This window comes from Equus caballus, chromosome 1 (assembly GCF_041296265.1).
Source record: "Equus caballus isolate H_3958 breed thoroughbred chromosome 1, TB-T2T, whole genome shotgun sequence".
In the NCBI taxonomy this organism is placed as follows: Eukaryota; Metazoa; Chordata; class Mammalia; order Perissodactyla; family Equidae; genus Equus; species Equus caballus.
This window is the reverse complement of record NC_091684.1, coordinates 185,782,392-185,797,277: the sequence shown is the minus strand read 5'-3', so window position 1 is coordinate 185,797,277 and position 14,886 is coordinate 185,782,392. Positions and strand designations below refer to the sequence as shown.

Sequence of the window (14,886 nt, the reverse complement as noted above, 5' to 3'; positions counted from 1 at the left end):
GCAGCTGAGCTGATGCATTAGGCACTTTGTGGAGGGAACTTCTATAACCCCTCAGAACTGGGAGACCCACAGCTCAATTTTGGGACCTAACGTTCTTCAAAAGTAAATAGTCCATTTTAGTACAAGAGAAGAGGAGTGACATTTTATGGAAGGATTTCCTAAATTTCGTAAAAGCTCAGAAGATCCCAGCATTGATCTGGCTTTCTGTTATCTCTGACTTCATTTCCTATTACTCCTTCCCGACTCACTCCACTTAGCCCACACAGGCTCCCTGCTGGTCCTCAAAGAACGGGCCCACCGCAGGGCCTTAGCACTCACTGAGTCCTGCCCCACCTTCTTCCCCTGGCTGTCGGCACAGCTCACTCTCCCTTCCTTGAGATCTTCACTTCGCTGTTGCCCTCTCATCTTCCCAACCACCCTACTTAAAATTCCAACATGTCCTCTTGCCCTGGCATCTCTAGCCCTTTTCCCTGATTGATTTTTCTCCTTAGCACTCTCGCTAACATACTGTACATCTTAATTCCTTATCTAGTATATTTGTTCAGCTCCCTGAGCAGGGTTTTTGACTGTACCTCCAATGCCCAGAAGAGTGTCTACCACCGTGCAGGCGCCTGAAACAGTTTAGAGTTAATCAAGTTTAGTTCCATATTCATACTTTCCACAGGGACACTCCGATTCACATCAAGAAAATATTCCTTCTAAGCAAATTAATACTATAAGGGTTTCTTAGAGAATGACTAAGCAACCTGGGAGACCTAACTGGTTCCTAGAATCCTCAAGTACATTTGGGTGTTAGAGATAAAGAAGCATCGAGAGCAGTGCTTCTCAAAGCGTGGTCCCAGGCCAGAAGAAATAGGGAACCTGGAGCTCATAAGAAACGCGCCTCAACCCCAGCCCAGAATTACAGAATTCAAACTTCTGGGGTGGGGCTCAGCAATCTGCGCTCTAAAAGCCCTCTAGGTGACTCTAATGCAAGCAGAAGTCTGAAAAGCAAACACTGATACAGAGGAAAGAGCAGTGGGCGAAATATGTAGAGATCTGGATTCTGGTCCCGATCCATTTAATAGCGTGACCTTGGGTGAATCCTTTAACCTCATCCTCCTCCATCAATTCACTTCCAAAATGAAACAGATGCTAAATTTTTACGATACGCTTTTAATGCTCTAATGGTAAATCTTTCAATCACAGCCCTGAAGGACCCCACGAGTTAGCCTTGTAATTGTATATTTGCAAGTAATGAAACATCCTATCTGAAGTAAAACTTTCTTTTCTTTCAGCCTGGCCTTTCCTCTCAAGTTAGCCTGAATTCCTGAGCAGTTCACACAGACACACAATCTTGACACCCTTGACACTTTTGACAATGAGCACCTTGTGACACCCCTCACCTTTCTCAGCTTCTGGGACAGCCCTCTGCTCTGGATTCCCTCCTATCTCTTCAGACGTTCTTTCTCAGTTTCCTGTGCTGGCTTCTCAGCCTCAGCTCCCTTCTTCAAAGCTGGTGTCCCCATCTTGGTCCTTGGAACGCTACACACAATTCCTGGGTGGCTTGGTCCTCACCCTGACTTCAGCTATTTCTTGAATAAGCTGGTGACTTCCAAACGTTTCATTCTCTTAGAACTCCCCACATTAAATCACCTGTTATATAGCCACTGGGCCCCTCAAATCAACATGTCCAAGACAGGACTGCTCATCCATCCCCCAACCCACTCTTCCTCCTATCTTCCCACTACGTACGGAGCCCGAGTCAGAAACTGCGTGCTCCTAGATGCTTCCCTCTCTCCTTCCTTCTCATCCAATGATCACCAAGACCTGTGGAGCTGCTCTCGAATCTCTTTAGCCATCTCTCTTCTTCACTCTCCAGCCACTGCCTTTAACTGGTCACCAGCTTCATGCCTAACCCACTCCAGTCTATTTGCCACCCTGCGTTCTAAAACCCTCCCTGATGAGAGCCCCAGGTAAATCCCTCGGGGGGCTCTCCGTGGCTTTCAGGGTGCTGTTCCAGCATCTCTGCTCGGTCACACGGCGTGCACCGTCTCCTTTCTGCCTGACACTCTCGTCCCCCGTTCCAACACACCAAGCCATGTGCAACTGCTTGTTTCACACCTCTGTGCTTCACCACACTCGATCTTCTCGCTACTCGTACTTCTTCCCCCTTTCTAACTGACTCTTACTTGGCTCATAAAGCGGTCCTTGACCAACCCTCCTAATCTGACTTAGCGCCCCCGTTCTGTGCTCCCAGAGCGCTTTGTTCCTACCTCAACCACAGCCCTCATCACTCTTTACTAGAATCACTCATTTACCGGATTCTCTCCCCGCAGCCTGCAAGCTCCTTGAGAGCAGGAGCCCTATTTTATCTTCTTTGCACCTCCAGACCCCGGCGCAGTGCCCCGCACCAAATAAGTGCTTAATAAACGCTTGACAAATTAACGTTTATTTTTTCTTTAAATATAATACTTTTTTTCTTTAGAGAGAATTCCTTTTTCATATTAGCCACGTGTGTCAATATTTCACATTTCCTTTATCTTAACCAGTCCTTTGACTAAACATAGCGACAGGCTGTTAGGGGCAGACATCTGTTCTTGGTCCTGAAGCTGGGACGAAGAAACAAAGTGAATTTACGCAGAGGGGAAGCCTCTGATGGGAGGTCTGGGGGTGGAAACGAGTGAGAGCCCGTCTGTGGGAGCTGTGACATTTTGAAAGCACCAAATTCACTATCACCTTGAGCTTTTTCTGTGGGGCAAAAGGGCTGACAGAGGTGGGGGCTTTTGTCCTCTCTTGTGGGCAGATTTCCTGGGTGAGTTTTCCTTTTGTGGGGCCTGTGACCACGATGGAGGCTGCCCCAGGAACCCCCATCTATTTTTAGCCTCAGTTTCGCAACCCTCCCATCTACGTCCATGTTAATTTTCAGTCTTGCTGTTGCCAAGATGAATCACCTAGAGTGAGCCTGACAAATTGCTGGACCTGAAGTGAGAATATAGACCTGAAGCAAGAAGGGAAAGCCTTTAACAGCGGAAAGTTGCAAAGACGCCCTGACCTCTCATACGTCTGACGGCCTCCCTGTGCTACTCTTACAAGACAGTTCAGCGTGCGTTCATATGTACAGTTCTTTGAATGAAGTCCTCTGTGATCAGAGTCCAAGGTGTGGAGCGTGCACTGGATAATCTTACCTCCTCCCCAGGGTTTCCTCCTTAAGGGAAACTTCTCTGGGAAACGAATTGTGCTAGATTTTGCCTGAGTCAGATAGACGACAAACCATACACCATTCTTGGTACACCCACGGGCTTTTCGTTTAAATAGTGATTAGGTTAGGTTATGTGTGCTTTGTCAAACTAGGTCAAGCTCTGGAGGGATGATATTTTGTGTTGGGAATGCCTCTGCTTCTGAAAGCCATCAAAGGTCACCCTGGAAGGCAGCTGCCAGGGCTCAACAGCTACCCTTCTCCTGCGTCCAGACAGTCCCGTGTCCATGGCCTTCAGCCTTGCAGTCCATTGATGGAAGTTCTGATGAAGCATCATCCTGCCAGGCAGTCTCTCAACCAACCAGACAGACTCCCTTCAGCCTGCTTCCCCTCATTCCATGCCCTCCAAGGGTTTTTGGCACAGGGGGTACTCTAAGCAAAGCCTCATCTATTCTTCTAAACTAGAGCTTCTGCCCCAATTTCCTTTTTGATCTCTTGTCTTGGGCAGCTGGAACAAGCCATAGGCAAGCCTCCAGGACCTCATCTATGGCCAAAATGAAGGTTTGGAGGAGGAGGAGCCTTCCTCCTTTCCCTGGGCCCCACCCTAGAGGTTACTCTCAGGCAGCAGAACAGGAAAGAAGAGAAGGGAGCACAATCTAGGTTTATTTATAATCTCTTTGCGCCTCTTCTGAATGCTCCAGGCCCTGGATGGGCTGGGCTCTGTGGTGGCTCTGTCTGCCCTCCCATCCTCCCAATGGCCTTTATTCCACAATGCCTCCTTCCTTTGCAAAGGGGAGTGATGACACCTTACTCTCCCCATGCAGAAGTGGGACCAGATGAGCTCTTGAGATAATTCCCAGACAGAGAAGAAAAGTTGATTGGATGAATAAAGAAATATTAACAGAGAAGAAGAGTCAAAGAACAATTATGATAGGTTGAACGAAAAGAGGAGGCTCGTGCCTTAGACAACGGACTGGGCAAGGGAGACAAGAAGAAACGAATATTCTCCTCCCCACTCATTGGTGCCCATTCCATCCCACATCCTTACCTGTCTGACTAGAGTCAAAAGGTGACCTGAGCAATAACTAAGCAGTACAAGGCCACATGTGACCACAGGCCCAGTGTGCAAGACAGACGATATGAATTAGAAGGATTCAGAAGACAGCAGAGCCCTCCAGGAACAGGAAGACAGGGAAGGACTCTTGGAAAGGGTGGCTCCTGGCAAGAAGTGGAAAGAAGCTGGTCCTCGCACAGGAGCGAGAGCACAGGCCGCATCCCACTGAAGGCCAGAGCAGCTGGAGCAGAGGGTTGGGGCTGGGGAGAAATGAGGACTAGGAGTGGCCAAGCTGGGGAGGAGTCTGACTCTGGAGGGCTTGAAATGCTGTCTGAGGAATTCAGACTCTGTCCTACAGGCCAGAATACGTCACTAGAGGCTCTATTACGGGAAATGACATGACAAAAACGTGTGTTAGAAACAATAGTGAAAGGAGAATTAATTGTATAATTGTAACCCTTTTATATTACAGTACTTGAATTTTTTAGCCACATGCAAGTGTTAGGTTTCAATTTAAAACTAAGGGCCAGCCCTGACAGACTAGTGGTTCAAGTTCAGTGCACTCTGTTTTGGCAGCTGAGGTTTGGTTCCCAGGCGCAGAACCACACCACTCATCCGTCAGTTGCCACGCTGTGGTGGCGGCTCACATAGAAGAAATAGAAGGACTCACAACTAGAATGTACAACTATATACTGGGGCTTTGAGGAGAAAAAAAAAAGAGGAAGATTGGCAACAGATGTTAGCTCAGGGTGAATCTTTCCTAGCCAAAAAAAAAAAAAGAAACCAACTTGGGGCCAGCCCAGTGGCGCAGCAGTTAAGTGAGTACGTTCCGCTTTGGCGACCCGGGTTTGCTGGTTCAGATCCCAGGTGCAGACATGGCATTGCTTGTCAAGCCGTGCTGTGGCAGGCATGCCACATATAAAGTAGAGGAAGATGGGCACAGATGTTAGCTCAGGGCCAATCTTCCTCAGCAAAAAAAGAGGAGGATTGGCAGCAGATGTTAGCTCAGGGGTAATCTTCCTCAAAAAAAAAGCAATTAACTAATTTTTAATACTATAGAAAATACAACATATAATTTGTGCCAATACTTTTGAAAGTTTTTCCGACAGGAATAGTCAAGCCACACTGCATGTTGCAGAATGGAGAGGAACGGTGAGGGGTGGGCGGCACGATGGGTTTGATGCTGGGTTCTGCCTTCTGAGTGAGTGACTGAACCTGTCTGAGCCTCAAATCCCTTTAAAACAGAGAAGAGGAAACTCACCTAACAGAATGTTGTCAAGATTAAATAGGATAAAGCATGTCAAGCGTTGGCCCTGGTAAGTGTTCAATAAATGTATAAATAACAAACTGAGAGGCTGCTATGGAAAACAGGGCCTGCCCTAACGTGGGGCCAGAGGAGCTGGGAAGGGATGGGCTGGAGTCATTTCAAAAGCAGGATGAACAGAACCGGTCGGCTAGTAGGGATTTTAGGAGAGGGAACGCTCCCGGCTTTCCCCTGGGACTGTGATAACCGATGCGCTGCGGTCACACCTAAACACCCAGGCTCAGCGCACATCCTCAGCCCACATCCTCAGCCCAAATTCAGGAAATCTCCTCCTTAAGAAAATGTGATTCCGCGGAGAAGTTATTCCACAGATGACCTGAAGATGTCGCTGCAGACAGTACCATCCATACGGCGCTCCTCATCTTCTGTCTAGATGGTCTGTGAAGGAAAAAGTGCTCGGTGCCCCACTAGGTAACGCCCCTTCCTCTACACTCCTGCCCTGGACTAGCCTCCTCTTTCTCCCGTGAATCGTCATCCTTCCGTCTACGTCCCTGCCCTGATGCCCTGGCCCCTGGCGGGGGGGAGATTTGAGTCCTCAAGGCAGCAGAGCCAATGTTTTGACAGTTGTATATGTGCTTCCTGCTCTCTCTCTCTCTCTGTCATCATGTTCATACAGATTATTTACCAAGACCTATACCCATGCTGTCACGCCCCCCCACCTCCCCCAGGGCTCTTGAGTTTCCATCAATGAATCAAGGGGCACCCCTATCCCCTATCTTGCACGCCCCTTGACTTCTCTTCTAAATTGGACCAATTTTCAAATATTACAAGATTTGGTGATGCATTAATCTACCTCACTTTCTGAAAATACTGTTCCTGGTAACATAATCCCTAAACTGTAGCCTACAAACCGCCCTGGGATATAGGAGATGATGAGCATTCCTGAGCCAAGCTGAGTGACGTATCCAGAGGGAATATGGCACAGTCATGGGGCTGAACTCTGACAGCTGAGATATGATAACAAAGGAAAAATGTTCCAGGCCAATATCCCCCTTTCTCCTTGCTCATGGCTTCTGTTTGTGACCCTTCTTTCTCTGTCTCTGATTTGCTTTCAGTATTTAAAAGTCAACCTAAGAATAATTTCAGAATCAGTTTTTTATAGTAGCACCCATTAACAGCATCAGAGATAAGCCTCCGAGACATCTCAATTTCTCATATTTATCCAAGTAACCTGGGGCTCTACTCCAGCGAACAGAGGCTCAAAAGGAGGGTTGGGAAAGACATTATCATAGTGATCACAAGAAAGGGCTGAGGATCCAGTTTCCTAAATCTTCACTCTATTTGCGATCTGAAGCAAATCTTTTAGCAGCTATGATTTTGTTTACTTTTGTCCTAGACCATTCCTAAGACCTTAGACCATCGAGGACAGCAAGGTCGACATCCCCATATAGTTTCTGGTGGCGGATTTTGCCTCCGATGCTGAGGGATCATGTGCCCCTGACCTAATTATAGTGTGCAAGAGCAGGGTCCTCCCATCATTTATGTCCCATATCCTGCTGAGTACCAGTCTCCTCGTATCCTGACTACACTCAGAATGAATTTACAGCCTGCCCCCAAAACAGCAAATACACCAGCATGCAGAGGAAGCAATGTGCTGTTAAACCTCCGCCCCCTTCCTGATCCAGCTGCTCGTCCCGGACAAAACAGAACATGATCAACCCTCCACACCTACAGATATTACTTGGTTACCGCCAACAAACAGCAGAAAGGGAGAGCCAGGAATTTTGACCAAGGGTGACACGTGCAGGCCTCTCCTTCCCCGGCAGCAGGTTATCCAACAGGCGGACTGGGCACATGGTTGGGGTGCCAGCAGAGCAGGTATACCCCAAAGAGATGTTTATTGAGAGAATGAGTTAAAAAACACCACCCCCTAAGCAGTCTTTGTGAGATAAATCAGAACTTTGTGGAGCTATTTATACCGATTTTGCAGTGCAGCAGAGCAGAGGAGGGGTAGCTCTCCTTTCAGGGCTTAGAGCCCCTGATTCCAACCCTGCCTGCCAGGAACAGACTGAACTTCCTGGACAGACACACTCCACCCCCAGCCTCCGGTCACACGGAGGAGCAGAGACCCTGTGATGCCAGGGAGCCGCAGGTGGGTGCCTTCCGCCAAGGCCCCGGGAAGACGTCAGACCTTGCCTGAAAATGAGGTTGTAAACTCAGGGCCTCTATCTTTTGATTTAGCCAAAAGACACAGAAGCGCATTTTGTTTGTTTTTCACGTGTTTTAAAATTTGAAAAACTTCACATCGAAATCCATTTTCTGATTTTTTTCTCTAACAATGGAATATCAGTACTGCGCTCACAGTGCTGCTTGGCAAAACTTGTCTGAGCTGAGTGTAAGGGACACGCTTTTTCAGGCCTAGACCATGAGAGGTGCCACCACTTCCCCTTGGACTCACATGGCCGGCTTCACTCATCTGTGAAAGCTGCCTGGCCCCTATGGGTAGATATTGGCGTTAGACCCTTTAAAGCTTTCATCCCCATTAAACTGCAGGCTTCATAGCAAAAGAAACACATGAAGGCGTTGACAGTTTTATTTTTAAGTCACTACAAATGACGGTTCTGACAGCTGTTTTTCTGTGCGGAAAGATCCAGAGCTTGGGAGCTCCAGGTTCTGAGTCGGATGGATGGAGGCAGTTGCTAACCACCACAGGAGGAAAGAAGACTGAGCCTGGGATCGGAAGCAGAATATAAACCCAGAACCACACAGGGGGGCTGTCCATCAGCACTGTGCCTGGCTGGCCCTTCAGGACTCTGTCATGGCCACTCTCCCTTACAGCCTGGCTGCATTGAGCAACGGGTAACCTTTTTTAGGAGTTCAATTTGCTAGGGCTAAAACAATTTCAGTTTAATCGGCCAGTGCAACTGCCCATGATGTTAAGAAAAGCCAAGTATGTTGGAACAGTTGAACTTACACAAAAATCTCCACACGGCCAGGCCATGGGGCATGTCAGCCAGTACATTCAGTCCAGGCTGTGCATTTCCCACCCAGGAAGAGAGTGAGCTTCACTGGCCATCCTGTCATTCCCTACGGCTGCATCCTGGACTAAAGCACAAAGCAGCTTCAAGGTCAACTGATTCATTCTTTTGCCTTTTGCATTAAAAAGAAAAAAGCCAAATGACGTTAACAACCAGTAGTGTAAGGTTTTAACATCTTCAGTGGTCAAGATTAGCTAAAATGTTTGACAATGAGGTGGGCAGAACTCTAAGAGCCTGAGAGTCCATGAAGTTCTTTCTAAACCAAAAGTCAGCTTTGGTGTCTTCTTCTGCCCCAGCTGCTTGTGTTCTCTGATTTCCAGGTATGTTCTTTATGGCCCGGGATGTACTGTTTGTTGATCTAAACCATATACAGGTATCTATGATAGAGAGAAAACCTGTTGGATCACATTACTCAAAGCTGTCTCCTAGGCTGCAGAGAAACAAAAGGTGCCTCCTTGGGAAACCCCACCACAGGGCCAGGTCATCAAGGCCCAGCACCTCCCGAAATTTCCAAAAGCATGTGACATATCAGGGACGCCTGCGTCTTACCACTAGGTGTCACACTAAACAACCAGGAATAAAGACCACCAGGTCCTGAAAGGCTCAGGGACATAAAACCAGAAAAAAAGGATGTGCAAAGATGCTTATTCCTGAGATGCTTTTTACTTATGCATGATTTTCTTTTTAATGATCATTTTTAAACCTGCAGCTAAAACTTCTCTTCTAAGGTATCCTTTCTAAGTGAGGCACTTAGAATTGGACATTTCTGTACGTTTTTTACAGAAGTCATTATCCCCAGACAGAGGGACATCAGCCCTCCATTCTACCTAACAACTGGAGGAGGAAGTACTTTGAGTAGCTTCCAAATTATAGTGTATTCGGTCTCGTTTTCAAAAATGTTAATACTTTGACTGCTTTGGCCAAATGATTAATATGTTAGGATAGAAATAAACTGCCATGGGGTGCCTAGGTAAATTTCTCTGCATTTCAGTTTCTTTTTGGGAAAGCAGGAGCAATACCTATGTTACAAGATTAGTTCGAGAACTAACAATGTGTTGCGTAAAGCGTTTGAGTCCTCTCCAAAATTTACGCTGTGATATTTCCAAGAGACATAGCCCCCGTGACACAGAGTTATAAATGCATGTGTGGCCAAGTAATACAATTTTTAAACTGGAAAAAAAAACCCTCTAAACAGCATTAAATCCAATCTTATTACTATAAAAACAGGTATACCACAGCAAAATTAACTGATCTCTCCAACTTAACGTGCAGTTAATTCAAGGTAGAGCCTGGAATTGCGATCTCCAGCTTCCAGTCGCTGTTCCACCTTGCCTCGTAATTGCATATTCGAGTATCACATGCTGCAGAGAATGGGGTCTATCTCCGGGACGTTTTCATTTTAACATGTGATCATTACTACCCCAAAGGTTTTATCTCTTTACTTTTTTCCCCCTCATATTTTGTCTCTCACCCCCCCCGCCCCATTGACCCAGATCCCCACATTCAGATACTGTGGGCCACGCAGGGGAGGTGAGGAGAGAAGGGTTGGTTAGTCCCACCCCTGGTCAAGTTAAAGATGATTGCAGAAATCCCTGCAAAACTGTAGAGGCCTCCTGGGGCTAATTCTGAAGATCTCAGACCAAAGTTGCTTTCTCTCTCCTGGACCAGTTCTAGAAGTAGATGAATTCAATTGAGGGCTTACTGGCTAGGAGGTAGGGGTAGGGCAGAGAGCATAAGTTCTGTCTCTGCAGGTGAAACCAGAGGATGGGGAGCCTGGCGTGGCTACTGGGGTTGCATGGACAAGTTCAATGGCTGCCTCCTCCAGCACAGGAGAGCAAGGAGGCAGCAGGGGCAGGGGCAATGTTTGGGCTGCCTTGAGCCCGCTGCAGCAGCCTAGCAGCTATTTTCTTAGCCATCCATAAGGCCTGATCCTGGATAAGACACTACTCAACCCATTCTTCAGCCTCTGTCTCCAAATGCTTCTGGAAAGTCGCCTGGCTGGGCATCCAGCAGGAGGCTCAGGATCCATTCTCTGCAGCAGCACAGTGCAAATCAGAGAACACGACCTCAGTGATTACTGTTACTGCAAGGTATCTACAACTTCTACCACAAAGATTTACACCTTGCTCTACTTGAAAAAAGTTATGGTCACATTCAGCATTTTCCTGCATCCAGGGCACAGTGCTTGCCCCCTCCCCCAGGCAACAGGATTGTTAATCCAGAGGAAATGATTTGAGGGTTCTCCAAGCATTTAGACTGTTAACTCCAAGGCTCTCACAGCATCGGCCTGAGGGGTCTGGGGGAGGGCTCCGCGTCCCGCACGGCCGAGAGCCTGGCATGGGCAGGAACGCAGAGGCAGCCTGCACTCGACCCTCTAACGGCCAGCGCGTCCTTCTCGGCAGAGGGAACTTTGGGGAAGCGAATCCCTACACCCAGCCATCATTTCCACTCGCGTGTTCAAAAGATCAAGAATCGGAAAGGACCGGCAGGTTGGCAAAGCCCAATGAGGAACCGCCCAGCAGGTCTGCGTCCTTGGGATCTCGGCAGCCGACGACCCCAAATCAAATCGATCGTGGGAAACCCCAGGGAAAGAAGGATTCTTGCAGAAGGACAGGATTACTGAGTGCAGGCTGCAGGGAAGTACCGGGGGAGGGGGCCTGGCCGGGAGGACTTTCCAGCCACTCAGCCTTCATCAAAAAGTTCCCTGTACATGACCCCAGTGGCTCATCGCAGGGAGTTTCTCCGATGAACCCCGGCTCAGGGTTTAGAGTTCTTTTTCCCCTAGCAGAGGACGAGGCCAGTTCTCTTTTCTGGTCTGACTGGCTTGGAAATTCCCCGCGCCTGACCCCGCCCCGGAGAAATCCCCTGCCAGCGTTTATAGGGCGGCGCGGCGGCGCTGCCGAGCCCACAACAGTCCCGAGCCGCCGCCGCCGCCACCAGGGTCGACGCTGCCAGCGAGCGAGCGAGCGAGAGCGCAGCCTGCGGCCGAGCGCCCCCGGGACCGCGCCGAGGCCCCGCCGCGCCATGTTTCAGCCCGCCGAGCCCGGCCAGGAGTGGGCCATGGAGGGCCCGCGGGACGCGCTCAAGAAGGAGCGGCTGCTGGACGACCGCCACGACAGCGGCCTGGACTCCATGAAGGACGAGGAGTACGAGCAGATGGTGAAGGAGCTGCGCGAGATCCGCCTGGAGCCGCAGGAGGCGCCGCGGGGCGCCGAACCCTGGAAGCAGCAGCTCACCGAGGACGGAGACTCGTAAGTGGCGCGGGCCCGGGTGGCGGGGCCGGGGTGGGGGCGCCGGGCCTGCAGCCCGAGCCGCGGGTCGCGCGATGGGGCCTGGGGCCCGGGGTTATGCACGCCCCGAGGCCGTGCAGAGCGGCGGGGCTGCAAGGGTTGGGGGTCGCTCTCGGGGCCGCGGTTCGCAGCTCTGCCTTGCAGCGCGCACCCCCCCCAACCCCCCGCGTCCCTGTCCCCGGGACCGGGGGCGGGGCGGCGGCGGGGACGCGAAGTCCCCGCTTGCATAAGGGGGGCGGAGCTCCAGGCCCGCCGGCGGGCGCCGCGCGGCCGGGAGGGGAAGTACAGGGCGTTCCGGGCGGCGGCGGGCGGGGCGGGCTGGCGGGCGCCCGCGGCGGGCGGGGCCCGGAAAGTCCCTGGGCGCCTGCCAGGAACACTCGGCTCATAATAACCTCGCGGAAAACACCGCGGCCGCGGCCTCCCGAAACCCCGGCCTTGCGCAATCCCCCGCAGCCCGCGCCTCCCGGGCCCCACGCACTGCACTCACCGGCCCTGGGGGTTTCCCTCTCTTCCCCTCAGGTTCCTGCACTTGGCCATCATCCACGAAGAGAAGGCCCTGACCATGGAGGTGGTCCGCCAAGTGAAGGGAGACCTGGCGTTCCTCAACTTCCAGAACAACCTGCAGCAGGTGCGCCGCTTGCCCGGCCCCGCGCCCCTGCCCCTCGGTGAAGCCGGATCTAGCACAGCTGCTCCCAGTGCTTTATAAATGAACAGTCACTAGTCCTTGCCTGCCCTGACCTTTGACCTTTGAGTCGGCCAATATCCTAGAGTAAAGCATTCCATTGATTTGGTGAGGCCTTTAGGAAGCCCACCTGGGGGCTCTGGTATTTGTTTGCCTTGTCCGTTGTACCTGTCTGGGAGGAGCAGCATCCACAAGCAGGAGATCTCTGGGGTTCAAGGGACTGTAGGTTTGGTCCTTGACTCATCCTTTTTCTGTTCTCTCTTCTGTGTATAGACTCCACTCCACTTGGCTGTGATCACCAACCAGCCAGAAATTGCTAAGGCACTTCTGGAAGCTGGCTGTGATCCTGAGCTCCGAGACTTTCGAGGAAATACCCCCCTACACCTTGCCTGTGAGCAGGGCTGCCTGGCCAGCGTGGGAGTCCTGACTCAGTCCTACGGAACCCCGCACCTCCATTCCATCCTGCAGGCCACTAACTACAACGGTACGTCTGCCTGCCCTGCTCATCCGAGGGCCGGTGACATGGACAAGGGAGAGGGGGGCCAGCTGAAGGAGTCTAGGCAAGAGCTTAAACTCTCACTGTGTGAAAGGTTCAGAAAATATGTAGGCAAAAGGCCTATCTGATGCCTTTATAAAGTTCATTCAGAACTCAGATTCTGGGTTCTTCAAGTTAAGAAGAATTTGTCCATTAAAAGAATAGGGGAAAGGTTCTGCTTGAGACGTGAGGGTTGGAACAGATGGTTACACTTTTTTCCTTTTGTTCTTCCAGGCCACACGTGTCTGCACCTAGCCTCTATCCACGGCTACCTGGGCATCGTGGAGCTTCTGGTGTCCTTGGGTGCTGATGTCAATGCTCAGGTGAGCGCTTCATGCCTCCAGGTGGAGTGCATCCGGCTCCTCAATAAGACTTCACGTGCTCTCGTTGCAAGCAGAAATTCCAAACTCATCCGTAAACATCCCAAATGCCTTTCGTTTTCAGGAGCCCTGTAATGGCCGAACTGCCCTCCATCTCGCTGTGGACCTGCAGAATCCTGACCTGGTGTCGCTCTTGTTGAAATGTGGGGCTGACGTCAACAGAGTCACCTACCAGGGCTACTCCCCGTACCAGCTTACCTGGGGCCGCCCGAGCACCCGGATACAGCAGCAGCTGGGCCAGCTGACCCTAGAAAACCTTCAGATGCTGCCAGAGAGCGAGGATGAGGAGAGCTATGACACGGAGTCAGAGTTCACGGAGGACGAGGTGAGTCTCAGCTTCTTTGTTGCTCTGCAAAAAGCAGTGAGAGTGGCTGTTCTCCCCCCACCCTCCCAGGCCCCTAGAGCTACTTTTTACCTGAAGGTCTCAACATAGTGAAGTTCTCAGACCTTCGTGTGCATAGCCAGTGTCCCAAGAGAGTGTCTTTTCTTTTGTGCTCTTTTCTAAGGAGAGGAGCATTGAAGGAAAACTCCCTCAGCCCGTGAAGTTAACTTATATTTGGGATATAGAGTAAAGAGTCCAAGAATACCTGAGTTATTCCCACTGGCACCGCCCACCACCATCCCAGCACCCCGGCCGAGCTTTGGAAGTTTAACGTGCCTTTTTTCCTCTGTTTTTAGCTGCCCTATGATGACTGTGTGCTTGGAGGACAGCGCCTGACGCTATGAGCTTCGGAAAGTGTCTCAAAGAACATGGACTTGTAGATTTGTACAAAAAGAGAGTTTTATTTTTCTAAAAAAAAAGCAAAAAGAAAAAAAAGGGTGTACTCCTTAGAACCACACTGCCTGGGCTGAAACGTTTGACTGGGGATCAGCCCTCCTTTTGTCATTTTTGTGAACTTTGGAAGGGGGGACAAGAAAGATCCTTGGAATTCAAAGAAAACTCCTTTTACACTTCACCTTCGTGAGGCTTTTCGAGAAGGTGACCCAAAATCCGATGAAAGGACTACGTTTTATTTATTGTGCTTCTTGATCAAACCTCCATGGATTCAGTGGCCGAGCCCAGTTGTGTCCTGTGACATGTAATGATCAGGTGTACTGTTGAACCTTTTGGTGGTGTGGGGTTAAAAGTTGCTACCTGTCAAGGTTTGTGTCACCCTCCTGTAAATGGTGTACATAGTGTATTTTGTTGGTAATTATTTTGGTACTTTGAAGATGTATATTTATTAAACAGATTTTTACAAACAGCACTGTCCTGATCGTTTTCTTCAGGCCGCGTGGGACTCCTATTCTGAGAGTCATTTGATCCCCAGGTGGAGGTGGAGGTGGAGAGTCGTGTGGGAGCCCTCACCGCAGCCAGCCCCGGAACCCTTTCGGAAAGCAGCTTCTCACACTGTACACCAGCCTCCCCGCCAGGCTTTGCAGGCAGCCCCGGGGCCCTGTGCGTGGGAGGGGAGGCTGTTGCCTG

The 14,886-nt window shown here is 50.3% G+C and overlaps 1 protein-coding gene across 1 annotated transcript; it reads left to right on the top strand.

Moving 5' to 3' along the window:
* The first annotated feature begins 10,786 nt into the window (after window positions 1–10,786).
* NFKBIA (NFKB inhibitor alpha) lies at window positions 10,787–14,665 on the top strand. Its single transcript, XM_023624022.2, has 6 exons — window positions 10,787–11,785; window positions 12,344–12,452; window positions 12,780–12,990; window positions 13,276–13,364; window positions 13,486–13,746; window positions 14,100–14,665. The coding sequence occupies exons 1-6, from the start codon at window positions 10,872–10,874 to the stop codon at window positions 14,145–14,147; spliced, it is 1,632 nt and encodes a 543-aa protein (XP_023479790.2). The 5' UTR covers window positions 10,787–10,871; the 3' UTR covers window positions 14,148–14,665.
* Window positions 14,666–14,886: the final 221 nt, after the last annotated feature.